The 15,176-nt window shown below is 33.9% G+C and overlaps 1 protein-coding gene across 1 annotated transcript in view; it reads left to right on the forward strand.

Moving 5' to 3' along the window:
* ABCC1 (ATP binding cassette subfamily C member 1 (ABCC1 blood group)) overlaps window positions 1–15,176 on the forward strand; it is a 145,275-nt gene that overhangs the window by 71,115 nt on the left and 58,984 nt on the right. Inside the window, exons 6-10 of the mRNA XM_074280626.1 lie at window positions 1,843–1,904; window positions 2,682–2,813; window positions 8,420–8,650; window positions 10,641–10,818; window positions 13,444–13,605. Of these exons, the coding sequence (XP_074136727.1) occupies window positions 1,843–1,904; window positions 2,682–2,813; window positions 8,420–8,650; window positions 10,641–10,818; window positions 13,444–13,605 (765 nt within the window). The remainder of the gene's footprint in view (window positions 1–1,842; window positions 1,905–2,681; window positions 2,814–8,419; window positions 8,651–10,640; window positions 10,819–13,443; window positions 13,606–15,176) is intronic.

Genomic DNA, 15,176 nt, shown 5'->3' on the forward strand with positions numbered 1-15,176 from the left:
TATTTAAAATTTTTATCAGTATTCATTAGGAAAATTAGTCTATAATTTTCATTGTTTTGGCCCTTCCTGGTTTAGATATCAACACCCTATTTGTGTCATAAATAGAGTTTGGTAGGATTCTTTCACCTGTTTTTACATTACCATTTTTGGCCCTGCTTCTTTTTTTAGTCATGTATTTTCTTGATCCTGGAGATAGTAGGTCTAGGGATCTATAAGCCAAGGGACTAAGATGAAAAGTTCCTAAGAATTGTATTGACACTCTTCCTCCCCATATATGTACTTGTAGAGTGTGTGTGTGTGTGTGTGTGTGTGTGTGTGTGTGTGTGTGTGTGTGTGTATTTGATATCTAGAGAGTTTAGGTCTGTCATACAAAAAGTCTTAATGCAACTGGAAGCTTTAATAGCTAAAGTTTACACTAAGACTTTTGGGACATCCTGTATGTGTCAAATATTCAATCAATAGGCATTTATTAAGTGCCTTCTCTATGTTAAGTATTGTGTTAGGAACCTGGGATATAAGTGCAAAGAATGAAAATTCCCCTCATGAAAGTTTACATCCTAATGGAAGAGATAAGTACAGATAAATGTAAAAATTCATTGTATAAATAAAAAGTTAATAAATAGGAATACATGCATAGTAGTTAAATGTGAAGTAGTTTGGGAGAAAAGCCCAGGATCAGGAAGTTTTCATAGAGAATAGTGCTTAAAATGTCTATTAAAGGAAGAGTGGTAATCAGTGAGGAAGTAGAAGGAGAGTTAAGGAGGAGTACACCTCAGGCATGTGAAAGGGCCAGAGCCAAAGGAGAGGGATGGGCAATGGGGCATCTTGACTTGTTTGAGGAATATAGAGGTAAGTTTTTTTGGATTCCATGGTACTAGAGGGAGAGAAATGTCCTATGAGCCTGGAAAAGTTGGCCTGGGTCAGGTTGTAGAAGGCTTTTAATGCTAAATAGAAGTTTATATTTAACCTAGAGGCAATAGTAACTACCAGAGTTGACTAAGCTTTGAAGTCATAGGGTCAGAACTTCATTTAAGAAAAATTACTTTGTCACCAATAGGTAGAATCCACTGGAGCAGGGAGAGACTTGAGGCTGAGAAACCAGTTAGCCTGTTGAAATAATCTAGGAGACAGATGCTGGACTTAAGTGACAGTGTGTGAGTAGCAAGGAGATGGATTCAAGAGAAATAGAGCATCTGTTCTGCCTCTTCTGTTATGGTAGCAGATTTGCCTTTCTGTTTATGTTTGGTTTATATTGATAATTATTAATTTTCAATTAACTTATTATGTACCCACCTATTATTGAACATGGCACTATAGGAAACAGGAAGGTGTAGTTCTCCTAGGGAAGCCAGACTATAATGAAACATTTTTCATACATAATCAGAAAGTGAACAATTAAAAGTTGGCTTATACTCGCTTGTATAAAGTGTCTTTTAATTTGTACTTTGTTAAAGGTCTTTTATGACTGTGTACTAGCTTAGATTCCAGAATTCAACATTAAGTCAACATTAAGTAGTGCTGGGGGCAGGTGAACTGCTCTGTGTATTTGAACCTAGAAAATAATACTTATTAATGATTTGGGTCTTTTATGAAACTCTTATGGCCTCCTCTGAGAAAAGGTCTTTGAAAAGGCTGAAAGTAATGTCTTGTTATTTATTGTTTTTAAAAGTTATAACTCAGGAGAGGGAATATCATTTTTGATGCCAGATTGGATGTGTTGAAGTGATTGAATGTCACCAAAACAGAAGGATAAGGTGTCAGTAACTACTTTAATAGCCCTAGTGTGTGTGATTTAATTATTCTATTCCCTGCCCCCACCCCCTATTTCTTTTTTTCTGATAGAATCCCTGTCCGGAGTCTGGTGCTTCCTTCCTTTCTAGAATCACTTTCTGGTGGATTACTGGGTAAGGACACTGAACTCTAACTCCTATCTATTTTTTTCTGAGCTGACTGACCTCACAGATTGGGCTTGTCTCCTCTGCTTGTGCAGAAGTACTGTGGCCAGTAGAAGCTGTGTGATCATAAATGAATTGGTACCTCATTCAGTTTGTTCATCTGTAAAAAGGGGATGGTGTTAAATCCCATGCCAAAAACCTATAAATGTACTCCTTTCTCAAGTTGAAAGTTATAAAAATTAAAAATACTTTAAATCATTTGGTAAGGAAAGACTGGATCATTTGAAGTTATTTTCTCTATATTATTACTGTCAAATTAAAATAGAAACTGGGGCCATTAAAAGCTCCTTTTGGGTCATATTGATTTAGTTTTAAAATGTAATGTTCTTTATTATATTTTAAATTTATTTTGTTAAGTATTTCCCAGTTACACTTTTTAAATTTAATTTTTATTTTCAGTTTTAAACTCTCTCCCATTCATTGAAAAGACAAGACATGAAACTTAATATACATATGAAGTCATGTAAAATATATTTCCATATTAGGCCCAATTTCATTTTAATCTGGTTCAGACCACATTCAGGAATGTTGTGGCCTTCATATGAGCCATAGGCCATATCTTTTATATCTCTACTCTACAGGACAATTTTTCAAGGTTTATCCTGTTTGTTTTTGTCATTAGAATGATTGAGAATAAGAGCTCTTTCTTCCTTAGTAATATGTTTTCTGGTATTGACATGCAGATATACTTGTTCTCTCACACAGTTTTCTCTGTTTCAAATTTAGGTTGATGGTCCAGGGATATAAATGTCCTCTGGAAGCCACAGATTTATGGTCCCTAAACCCAGAAGACACCTCTGAACAGGTAGTGCCTGTTCTGGTGAAAAACTGGAAGAAAGAATGTGCTAAGTCAAAAAAGTAAGTGTGAATACTATAGACGATATGTAGGCTTCTGGGATGATGATCTAGGTTTCAGACTAGTGAATATAGAATAGTTTTTCCTAGGAAGGGCGTGGCATATAAATTTGGAGTTTTTTCCCATTGTTAATTGACCAATAGTGCCAGAGTTTTAATTGTTTAGGTCATTAATATAAGGTAATAGTTCTCCAATTTTTTTGTCTTTAGGACCTCTTTACACTCTTAAAAATTTTTTGAGGACCCCAAAGAACTTTAGTTTATCTGAACCATAGTTATTAGTATTTACTATACTAGAAACTAAAAATTCTTTTTAAAATTTGTCAATCATTAAAAAATTCCACTTCATTCATGTTAACATAAATAACATTTTTATGAAAAATTACTTTCTAAAACAAAAAAAAAAATTAGAATGTTTTTTTACAAACTTCTCTATAATTTGGCATAATAGAAGGCAGCTTTATTCTCATACCTGTTTTTGCATTCAATCTGTTTTAAAAAGTTGTTTTGGTTAAAAAAGTGAAGAATGCCTGGCCTCACAGAAGTATGCAATTGGAAAAGAAAGCAGTTTTTTTTAATATACAATTTTTAAATGGCTATTTTAATAGCAATATTTAATAGACCGTAGGCATTATTTTAATAGACATCTTAGTACTGAGAATGAAAATAGTTTTGATTTCATGTATCACCTGAATGGGTCTCTAGAGACTCCCAGGAATTCAAGCACCACATTTTGAGAACAACTGATTAACTAATTAGGCCAAGATTGTGAATTACATCTCCATAGAAATATATATATATAAAGAGAGAGAGAGAGAGAGAATGAAGGAAGGAAAGCTCTCCTCAGCTTTCCAAATCCTTGGCATGTAATTCACACTTTCTGTCATAAGGGATCCAGGCAAAAAGACATCAATAAATTCATTCAGCTCTTTACCACTGTTACTGGGAAAACAACCAAGTACAGGATCAGCTGCTACTATATCAGTAGCATCCTCTTTGTAAGCAAGAGGAAATCATATTTGGAAGGCATTGTTGATTATAGGAGAATGGGGTTTCTGTGCCTTGTTTGGTTGGGATGAGCATTCTATTATTATGCTAGGAAAAGTGCATTTGTGGTTGTATGACTGGTTGTGTTCATAAATACCTAATCATATTCCTGACTTTGAGAAGGGAAAGTATGGATTGTATCTGTTGAAACCAGAGTTTGCCTAGTCTTAAGTATATTTCATTAAGGATAAATTAGACTTGAATGTGCTCTCGGTAGAGTAAATTTTCTGGCCACAATTTCATCACTATGGGAAATAGGTCTTCATCCCCACAGGACTAAACTAGACTTGGAGAGAGCCAAGTTCCCAGAATTCACATCAGAAAAAGCAAGAGAACCCTGCCTGGTTCTAGAATTCCTCAGTTTGATTATATTTTGGGCCTTTCTTAATGAAGGGATGCAGGGGCAGTTACTACTTTGAGATATTCTAGTTGCTATATATATATATATATATATATATATATAATACAATCATTCCTGTTCTATAAAGTGAAACAGATCATGTAACTTTGTTTTTCCTTTATATGCTGCTATTGGGGATCAGGAACAGGAGTCACAAAGTACTTGAAAATGAGAAGTGCTCCTCAGAACAGCTAAATGTTATTTATTTTCTCATATCAAAATCAAGGTTATATATAACAAACAAGCTCAGATACCTGTTTTTCTCAGTTTAGCGAGTTTTAGGAATATAAACCTCTTTCTGAACCATGATCTTTATCCTGACTTGACTTTTTACCTTATTTTTGGGGTAAAAATTTTTTACAGAATATTATTAGTTATAGTAAAATTTAAAAATTTATGGCCTATTTGAACAACATGAATAAAAATGAGAATACAACCTTGTAGGAATCAAGTCATAGTTGGTAATTATAATATTTTAAAAGTAAGTTCATTGATGATGTCTTTAGTTTTTTACGTCATCATAGTTTTCTCAAATATCCCCTTCTCTCCCCCTTTCACAGATCCATCCCATGTAAATTAAGAGATAAAGAGAGGAACATAGAAAATCAGTACTGACTAGGGCATGAAAATATCCAAGAACATGTGCAGTGTGCAATACTATGAAAGGATGGATTGAGTGTATCTTCTCATATCAGTTCTTTCAAGTCATTCTTGATCTTTATAATTGTGCAACAGAATTCTTACCTTATTAATTCTCAACATAGTTTCCAAGGCAATCAAGAGATATATTCTACTATTTCCTCACAAATGACCAAACTTGGAGAGTCTCATTAGTCAGTTAGCTGAGAGTCCTCTCTCTAATTTATTAAATATTCTTTATTCAATAACCCAGTGAAACTTTTATTTCTATATACTTTTGTTCATTTTTAAATAACCTTTTTTTCTCACCTAATCTGCTAAGTTTAAATAAGGCTCAAGGTTACTGGCTTTGTAATTTAGCAACAAAAATGGACAAATGATTATTTACAGTGTACTAATTGTGAAAAAGGTCACACAATCAGGTACTTCTAATGATTAACTTTGGAAATACTCACTATTCAACTTGCAGGTACCAGTTTAAGTCTTTTTTTCAAGAATTTTCTTCATGTTTTCCCCCCTGAAAAAAGTTAAATTCTGTTTTCTCATGAAACATTTCCTCACATTTTTCTCCTTAACAGATAAATCATCCAATTTCTTAGGAAAGAAATTCTCTCTCTAGCCATGACAACTAAAATACACTCCAGAATAATAGTGAAATTATAACTTCTCAAGATTCTATTCCCTCTTAGAAAGCTGTTGAAGCCAGTGTTGTGGTCTGTTTGTAGGAAGAGCCTTGGCTCATAGTTCTTTGTTCTCATGTTCTTTGTGCCTGCACAACCTAGTTCACTTTCTGCCCTTTTACATTCTTCTTTGCTCTTGCCCAGAATCTAGTTATCCTAGGCATCCTAATATCTTCTCTTTTCTATAAAATCGCTTCTACTAGATTCTTCTTTTCTTTGATTCAGTCTTAACTTTATTTCACCACACTTTATTTTCTTTACTTTATATTACTCTCCTGTCTTCTCTCTGTGGGTCTTCTCTTTTTCTTCTGGTATTTAGTCCTTCTAGCTTTGTATTTTCCCATATCCTTTAAGTTAAAAAGGCCAAGAATAGATGACATCTCTTGCTAGTAGTGACTTTAGGCAAATGAATGATGTAAAGCTATGGAAAAAAATAAATTAAGAGACCACTCCTTTCCTCCACTTAGCCCCCTTCTTCCTTTTCTCAAACAGAAAAAAAATATTAAATATTTCTATAAGAAATAAATAGGTAGAGTTGTGAAAAACCTGGAAAGACTTGACTTATGATAAGTGAAGTGAGCAGAACCAGGAGAACATTATACATAGTAACAGCAACATTGTTTGATGATCAACTATGATAAGACTTAGCTCTTCTCAGCAATACAATGATCCAAGACAACTCCAAAGGACTTGTGATGGAAAAATATGATCTATGTCTAGAGAAAGAACTATGGAGACTGAATACAGATCAAAGGACATTATTTTCACATTTTAAATTTTGTTGTTTCTTTCTCATGGCTGTTCCTGCTTGTTTGACTCTTCTTAAAATTTTTTTTTAAATGTTCTGATTCTTCTTTCACAACGTGACTGATACGGAAATACATTTCACATGATTGTATATATATAACCTACATCAGATTGCTTGCTGCCTTGAGGAAATGGAAGGGAAGGAGGGGAGGGAGAAACATTTGGAGCTCAAAACCTTACAAAAACAAATGTCGAAAACTATCTTTGCATCTAATTAGAAAAGATGATTTAGTATGATAAATAAACAAATACTTAAAAAGCATTAAATATTTAATTGAATTAGTAGTTATAGCTTGTATGTAGATGCATATTGTTTATGTAAATAGTATATGTATGCAAAACATGCACACACATTTTTATTATTTATTTATTTTTTTTAATTTATAATTTTTTTCACAGTATATATGCATGAGTACTTTTTTTTATAATATTATCCCTTGTATTCATTTTTCCGAGTTATGCCCTCCCTCTACTCTCTCTCCTTGATGACAGGCAATCCCATACATTTTACATGTGTTACAATATAACCTAGATACAATATATGTGTGTAAATACCATTTTCTTGTTGCACATTAAGTACTAGATTCCGAAGGTATAAGTAACCTGGGTAGATAGACAGTAGTGCTAACAATTTACATTCACTTCCCAGTGTTCCTTCTCTGGGTGTAGTTATTTCTGTCCATCATTGATCAACTGGAAGGCACACACATTTTTACATGCCTATGAAAACTTTGGCTGAACAGATATAATGAAAAAGTGAAATAATTATCTATGGTAGTATAATAATTTATTAAAATAAAGAACAGACAAAAATCAAAGGTTAAGAGAGGAAGAAATCCATGCAGGTAGCATGATGGAGAAGACTTCATGGAGATGTAATTTCTTAGAGTCTTGAAGTATATGTGAAATTTGGATAGAATTCTAGGTAACAAGTGATAGAAGGAAAGTTCTGGAGTTGAGAAAGAACATATTATGTTTGTGTTTGCTGAATATTCAGAGATATGTCTGTATAGAGATACTGCAATTGGATTTTATAAAATAGTTATCAAACTTGATTATATGTTAAAAAATTATATGTAAAATAGGTATGAAACTTACAGCTGCAAAATTCAGCTTAAAATGTAATTGGGAAATCTTTAACAAAAGATATAAAAATATAGGAGCAGATAGGTGACACCTATAGATACCTATAGATAGAACACCAGCCCTGAAGTCAGGAGGACCTGAGTTCAAATTTGGTCTCAGACACTTAACACTTCCTAGCTGTGTGACCCTGGGCAAGTCACTTAACCCCAGTTACCTCAGCAAAAAAATCACACACACACACACACACACACACACACACACACACACACAGAGTACAATATAGATAATAGATAATGTTAAGACTGCTAAGTGGCTCAGTGGGATAGATCACTGGGCTTAGAATTGGGAAGATATCATCATGAATTCAAATCTAACCTCATGTACTAGCTGTGTGACCCTGAACAAGTCACTTAACTGTATGCCTCAATTACTCATCTATAAAAATGAGCTGAAGAAGGAAATGGCAAACCATTCTAGAATCTTTGCCAAGAAAAGCCCAAATGGGGTCGTGAAGAGTAAAACTGAAAGGACTCAGCAACAGTAATTAATAATATTGTGATTTTATAAGTCAATATGACTCATAGATATTCATATCTATTAGAGTTTGATACTACTGAGATAAAACAACGAACATTGGGTGTGATTTATGGGATTTTATCTTATAGATAAATGGAAGCCATTGAAATTTTTGTGTAGGGTAGTAATGTGGAAGAATTAGACATTTTTAAATAATTAACTTCATGGTAGCTCAAAAGATATATTGAAAAGACTCAGAGAACTACAATTCAGGAGCCCAAAAGCTATCACAGTATAAGGGGTTGGCTGTGAGGGCCTAAATGAGTATGTTTGTTGTACATTTCTAGGGTACGTTGCTGTGACTAGAGAAGGAAGTGCTCAATGGGGACTGGGGCATGTTACTTTAACTATGTTGCTCTCCTTCTGTCTTTTAGGCAACCTGTAAAGATCATGTATTCCCCCAAGGATCCAGCAAAGTCAAAAGGGGGCTCTAAAGCAGATGTGAACGAAGAGGTTGAAGCCCTAATTGTGAAACCCACTCAGAGGGAGAGAGACCCTTCTTTGTTTAAGGTGTTATATAAAACCTTTGGGCCTTACTTCCTCATGAGCTTCCTTTTTAAAGCACTCCATGATCTGATGATGTTTGCAGGCCCTGAGATCTTAAAGTAAGTATATCAATAACCAAATTAACAAAAACCATATGATTATCTCAATTGATGCTATGTGTAATAATATTAATAAGTACAATTATAGTTATAGTAGTTGAGGCAGCAATCAGAACAGTAGCAGCTGCAACAGGAGCAGTAGTAGTAACAGCAGTTTACACATATCACCCCCAATGGGATGTAAGCTCTTTGGGACTATTTCTGTAGCCTAGAATAATTCCTTGTACTTAGCAGACACTTCATAAATGTATATTTTATAATTGTTCAGTCATGTCCAACTCTTTGTGATACCATTTGGAGTTTTCTTGGCAGAGATACTGAAGTAGTTTGCCATTGACTTCTTCAACTCATTTTATAGATGAGGAAACTGAGGCAAACAATGATTTGCCCAAGGTCACACCGCTATCTAGTAAATGTCTTCCTGACTCCAGACCCAGCATTCTATCCATTTTTCCATATAGTTGCCCAATAAATATATACATGATATTGCATTGGATTGGGAAGGTAGTGATACTGAATGTAAATGTAACAATAAAATACAAAATTTTATTTTTAAAAACTTCAATGAGTCTAGCCTACATTTTTAGCCCTTATTGATCACATGTTACATTATTGAGAAAGAGTTCTTCTGTTCACATTAGTGTTCAGAAGCCTTATAAAACTCTTGGACAAGCAGTACTTATTATTTTCGTCCTTCCTGGACTTGAGATTTAACATCTTGGGACACTCCAAGGCATCATTCAATCACTAAACATATCTTAAGTGCCTTCTACATTCTAGGTACTATCCTAAGCACTGGATATGGAGATAGAATGGTAGAAAGAACACTGATTATCGTAAAGTTTAAAAAAAAAAACAAAACTAACATAGTGTATTGTAACAGAAATAAATTTTTTTTCATACATAGTTTTTTGTTTCCTCCATTGGATCTGTCATGTAAATCAGATCATTAATAACATTTTAAATGTACATTTCAGCTAGATTAAAATTTCTCAAGAGTTAAGATCTACTTTCTTGTTTTTGCTGATTATCATCTGTAAAAATAAAGAACACATGACATGCTTTAGTATTAGAATTTTCAAGGGTTCTTAATCTCTCATTTCAACAGGGACTGATTTCTCCTTTCGAATTTATTATAATTTTAAAAAAGGGCTCTCTTCCCTTTATTGGATAAAGACTTATGTTCTTTGGGTTTCTCAGTCTATGGAGAGTCCTTAATTACCTTAGTATCTAAACTTAATCTGAATATGGGTAATTTGGTTTGTTTTCTTGAATATACTATTCAATATTGATCCTTGAGTTGATTTTTGTTTTTGTTTTTCATCATCCATATTATCATAACAATGCTACAGTTAACTAAATGGAATATATGTACTAATATAAAATAACTTGGATCTATAATTTCTAGATAGGATATCTCAGCAAAACTCTTAGAAATAAAACAACTTCATTCAAAACTTTAAAAAAAAAAAAGAATACTGAATTTTAGAGTCAGAGGACTTATGTTTAAGTCATGGTTCTTTTAATTTGCCACATTACTTTGGTAAGTTACTTTGACCCCCTCTGGCCATCAATTTTTTCATCTGAAAAATGAGGCAGTTCAACCAGAGAATCTCTAAAGAGCTCTCCTGGCTCTAGACTCTTTTATCCTTTCCTGTGTAACTCTTTGTCTCTAAGACCTATGTTCCTGTGATCTTGGACCCTGGAAAATGGGGTAACCAGATAAGCTGGGAGACAGAGCTTTTCTGAATTGTTCCCTTGAATTTTGCCAAGACTTTGGCATTCAACACTATGTAGTCTGTTACTTTCCCACTTTTGTACTTCACCTTCCCTCCCAAGTTTTATTTTATTTTATTTTAATTTTTAATCTTTAAATAAATTAAGCATTTGTGTAAGTTGCTTGTCAGCACTTTCTGCATTTTGAATGGAGTGATTGAGTTTTGTTGCCTCTTCAGCCTGGAGTTAATGGGCTTTCTTTGTTCCTTTACAGATTGCTCATCAATTTTGTGAATGACCAGCAGGCCCCTAGTTGGCAAGGTTATCTGTATACAGCACTTCTCTTTGTGAGCGCCTGCCTACAAACCCTCGTTTTGCACCAGTACTTCCATATCTGTTTTGTGAGTGGAATGAGAATCAAAACTGCTGTCATTGGGGCCATCTATCGTAAGGTAAATTAAATGAAAAATTCCTTAGCGTACAGATTGGCAAATTATCTTTGGGATCTTCACTTTCTTGTTCTCTTGACCTTGAGCTTCAGAACCTACAATCATGCTTCAATGAGCTCTTGGACAGGGACCTTTATTTTGCTTATATATTTTAACAGATTTTTATTGACATTTTTTGTTTTTACATCTCATAGGTTGTTTCCTTTATGTCTTTCCCTCTTCTACTTCCCAAAGAGTCATCCCACATTACAACTTTTTGTAATAAAGAAAAAGGAAAAAAAGAGGGGGAAAAGTTAGGAGAGATTGTGGAAAAACATGCCACCAAAATGTAGGTAATGGCATGAATTGTTATAGGTATTTTGGAAAGCAGTTTGGAATTAGGCAAATAAAGGGACTAAAATGTTTCCCCTGCTAGATCTAAGATAGTCATTGAGAAAAAGAAAGGCACACCAAAATATTTTTAGCAGCACTTTTCATGATAATAAAAGACTGAAAGCATAGTAGATGCCCATTGACTGGAAGATAGTTAAATAAATGGAATATCACTGTGCTGTAAGAAACATTTACAGTGATGAATAGACTATAGAAACATAGACTATCACTGTAACTGTAAATGAGAAGAGCATCTACCCCAAAATAATTGAACTGGGCTTGTGAAATCATAAAGAACAAACTTGTTCCCAAAAAAGAGATAGGAGGGGATTCCTCTGCCCCTTTCTAGAGATTGAAGTCTATAGATATAGACTGTTGCAATATAACGTTAGATTTTTTTAATGTCATTTCAAAAAAAATTATGGATATATTTTGCTTTTGTATGACTTCCATTTCAGATATCTTCTTCCTCCTATATCATTCTTTGTAACAAAGAATAAAAGAAAAAAATAGCAGTTCAGAAAAACTGCCCAGCAAATAAATCTAATCCAACAGTTTATACAATATTATAGACTTCAGTACCCTGATTCTGCAAGGAAAGGAGGGAGGTGCCTTTTCTAATATCTTCTTTAAAGCCAATTTTAATCATTGCAATAACATAGTGTTCAGTCTGGAGGTTTGTTGTTCTTTCATTTATGTTATTGTATATAATTCCTTTGCCAATTTTGCTTACTTTTTATGTCCAATTTTGTATGTCTCCCTATGCTTCTATGTATTCTTCACTTCTATCCTTTTTTACAACAATATTCTGTTACATTCATGGACCACACTTTATTTATTCATCACCCAATTGAAGAGTAGATTCTACTTTGTTAGAGGGATAGATAAATTCAATTTCTGAAGCTTTTAAGATGAAGATTGATTAATGTTAAGTTATGGAATGGTAAAGGGTTGTGTCTAATAGAGAAGGTGATTTCCTACATTAGCATGTAGAATGTATGAGCCTTTAACATGTAGTTTTTTTTAAATAATAGCCAGCAGTTGGCAACTCTTTTCATAGTGGCTAGAAACTGGAAAATGAATGGATGCCCATCAGTTGGAGAATGGTTGGGTTAATTATGGTATATGAAGGTTATTGAATATTATTGCTCTGTAAGAAATGACCAGCAGGAGGAATACAGAGAGGCTTGGAGAGACTTGCATGAACTGATGCTGAGTGAAATGAGCAGAACCAGGAGATCGTTATACACTTTAACAACAATACTGTATGAAGATGTATTCTGATGGAAGTGGATGTCTTCAACATAAAGAAGATCTAATTCAGTTCCAGTTGATCAGTGATGGACAGAAACAGCTACACCCAGAGAAGAAACACTGGGAATTGAGTGTAAACTCTTTGCACTATTGTCTTTTTACCCAGGTTACTTATACCTTTGGAATCCAATTCTTACCATGCAACAAGAAATTTGGTTTTACACACATATATTGTATCTAGGTTATACTGTAACACATGTAAAATGTATGGGATTGCCTGTCATCCAGGAGAGGGAGTAGAGGGAAGGAGGGGAGAATTTGGAAAAATGAATACAAGGGATAATGTTGTTAAAAAAAAAATTACCCATGCATATGTACTGTCAAAAAAAATTATAATTATAAAATTAATTTTAAAAAATAAACAGCAGTATTTCTTGAATGGAATAGTAAACTGATTTGTGTAGGTCTGAGTTTAGCTAATAGTTTTTTCCCATTACTTTAATGCATATGGCATTAGCCATTTCATTTAAGCTTTGAACATCATTAAGTAGATTATTTGTTCTTTGAGCTGTATAACAATTGATATATTGTGGGTGCGCTTTTTGTGTATTCTCTTGAGTCCTTCTTTTACTACTTTGAAGCCTGTATAAAACTAGTGCCTTCTGAATGTTGTAGAGAATCTTTTTACATTTGAAGATGGGGTGATAGTGATGGTGGCAAAGTCTGAACCTCTAGAGTCCTTTCCATTGCAAAGACTCTGTTGGCTGCCTGCTGGGATGCTAGGAAGATTGGAAGTTGCCACCTCTTCAGGGGTGAAGAGAACGGCACTTTATTAATTCAGGTTTCACAAAATGCCCCAAAAGACAATTTGTTGTTTTGTTTGTTTTGTTTTGTTTTTGTTACTAAGTAGATTTATCTTTAGAGAAGCTGTAGCTTGTGCAAACTGGACTAGATCCTTGGTCTGGTATGCCCAGTCATTCTATCTTCTGCTTTTTCTCTTAGGCCCTGGTGATTACAAATTCTGCCCGAAAGTCTTCCACGGTTGGGGAAATAGTGAATCTCATGTCTGTAGATGCCCAGAGATTCATGGACTTGGCCACTTACATTAACATGATCTGGTCAGCTCCACTGCAGGTCATCCTAGCTCTCTACCTGCTATGGCTGGTATGTATTTGTTGCTTTTTCTTTATTGTTTTGCTCATATGATTGTATTCGATAGAAGTAGTAACTTGAGTTTGGGGGCATTGTGAGGTTTCTTTGCTCTCCCTTTCAAATATTAGAATGATGAAATAGTATGTATTTCCATCCTATGGTAACTGGCGTTTGTATTGTAATGTATATGCTAAGTGTGCATAATCTCCTTTGAATCTAGGTAGTAAATATTTTGCATATTATTATAGACAAGGAAACAAACTTATAAAGGTTGAGTGACTTGTCTCACTTGGCGGTGATCATCAGAGGTAGGATTTGACAAAGAAAAAAGAAAAAAGAGGAAAAAAAAATCAATCCAGCCATATTATATTAACCAAGTCTAATGTTGTATATAATGGTACCCTAACATACTTTTCTACTTCTGCAAAGAAGGTAGGGAGTTGCTTTCTATCTCTTCTTTAGGACCAAAGTAGGTCATTATTTCATAACATTCAGTTTCTATTGTTTTGGTCTTCTTTCTCTTTTCATTTATGTTGTAGTCATTATATATATTATTTTCTAGGTTTCTTCATTCATTATTTCTAGTTTAGGCTTTTTAAAAATTAAATTCATTTCTTTTTAAATTTTATTTTTTATTATGGACTTTAACAACAATAGCATGAACATTTCATTGTGTAATGAAAAACAGAAAGGGGATGTTATGTGAAAACAGTGAACTTTTGTTAGGTCCAACTTGATTTTTTTTCCTTACTGTATATAGCTTGGGGTAGGGATTTTTGGGGCGGGGGTGGGGTGGGGTGGTGGGAAGGCAAGATTCAAATTGAATGTGGTAATTCTAAAACTACCCCACTTTTTTATCTCCCTCTGAACTTCCTTATGCTTTTTTCTATTATTTTTTTTCTAATTATTTTTTAACATTTTTTCTTCCACTTTTTAAAGTATCACTATCATTATCCCTTCTACCCCTCCTTCAAAAAAAAGAAAGAAAGAAAGAAAGAAAAAAAGAAAGAAAGAAAAGTCCTCTCTTATAATAAATAAGAATGATTTTTAGTCAGGTTACTAATCTTTTTTGTTCTTCTTCTCTGTATTTTTTTTTTGGAGAAAGGTGAGTTCTTGTGACTATTTGCCAGTTTTGATTGTTTTATTCCTCCTTATTGAAGATCTGATTATTACCCTGTTTTGGGGCATGTTCTTTTGCTAAGTTTATTTTAAAAGTCCCTGCTTGATTTATCTTGTATAAGCATTTTGACTTTTAATGTATCCACAGAGAGAGGGAAAGATGACAAGAGATGAGGTGTGACCACAAAAGATGGAGACTGAAACTGGATGTTTAGCAAACAAATCAGATTTAGACGTCTAAGTGAGTGTAGTCAGTTACCCTGTTGATTTGGCCCAGTGTTGCTGCTATTGCCCAAACCCACAAGCCTTCTGAAGAAAAGACTTTTTACTTTGATAGTTACTCTTCGTATTTGGATTGGCATTCTATTATTTGGACTACATTAATACTTCGACTTTCTCTTTCACCCTATTTATCCCTCTGAACATGGAATGCTTTATTTAATTATTCTGTTCTCCAAATTAAT

The sequence above is a fragment of the Sminthopsis crassicaudata genome, chromosome 1, assembly GCF_048593235.1.
Source record: "Sminthopsis crassicaudata isolate SCR6 chromosome 1, ASM4859323v1, whole genome shotgun sequence".
NCBI classification, from domain to species: Eukaryota; Metazoa; Chordata; class Mammalia; order Dasyuromorphia; family Dasyuridae; genus Sminthopsis; species Sminthopsis crassicaudata.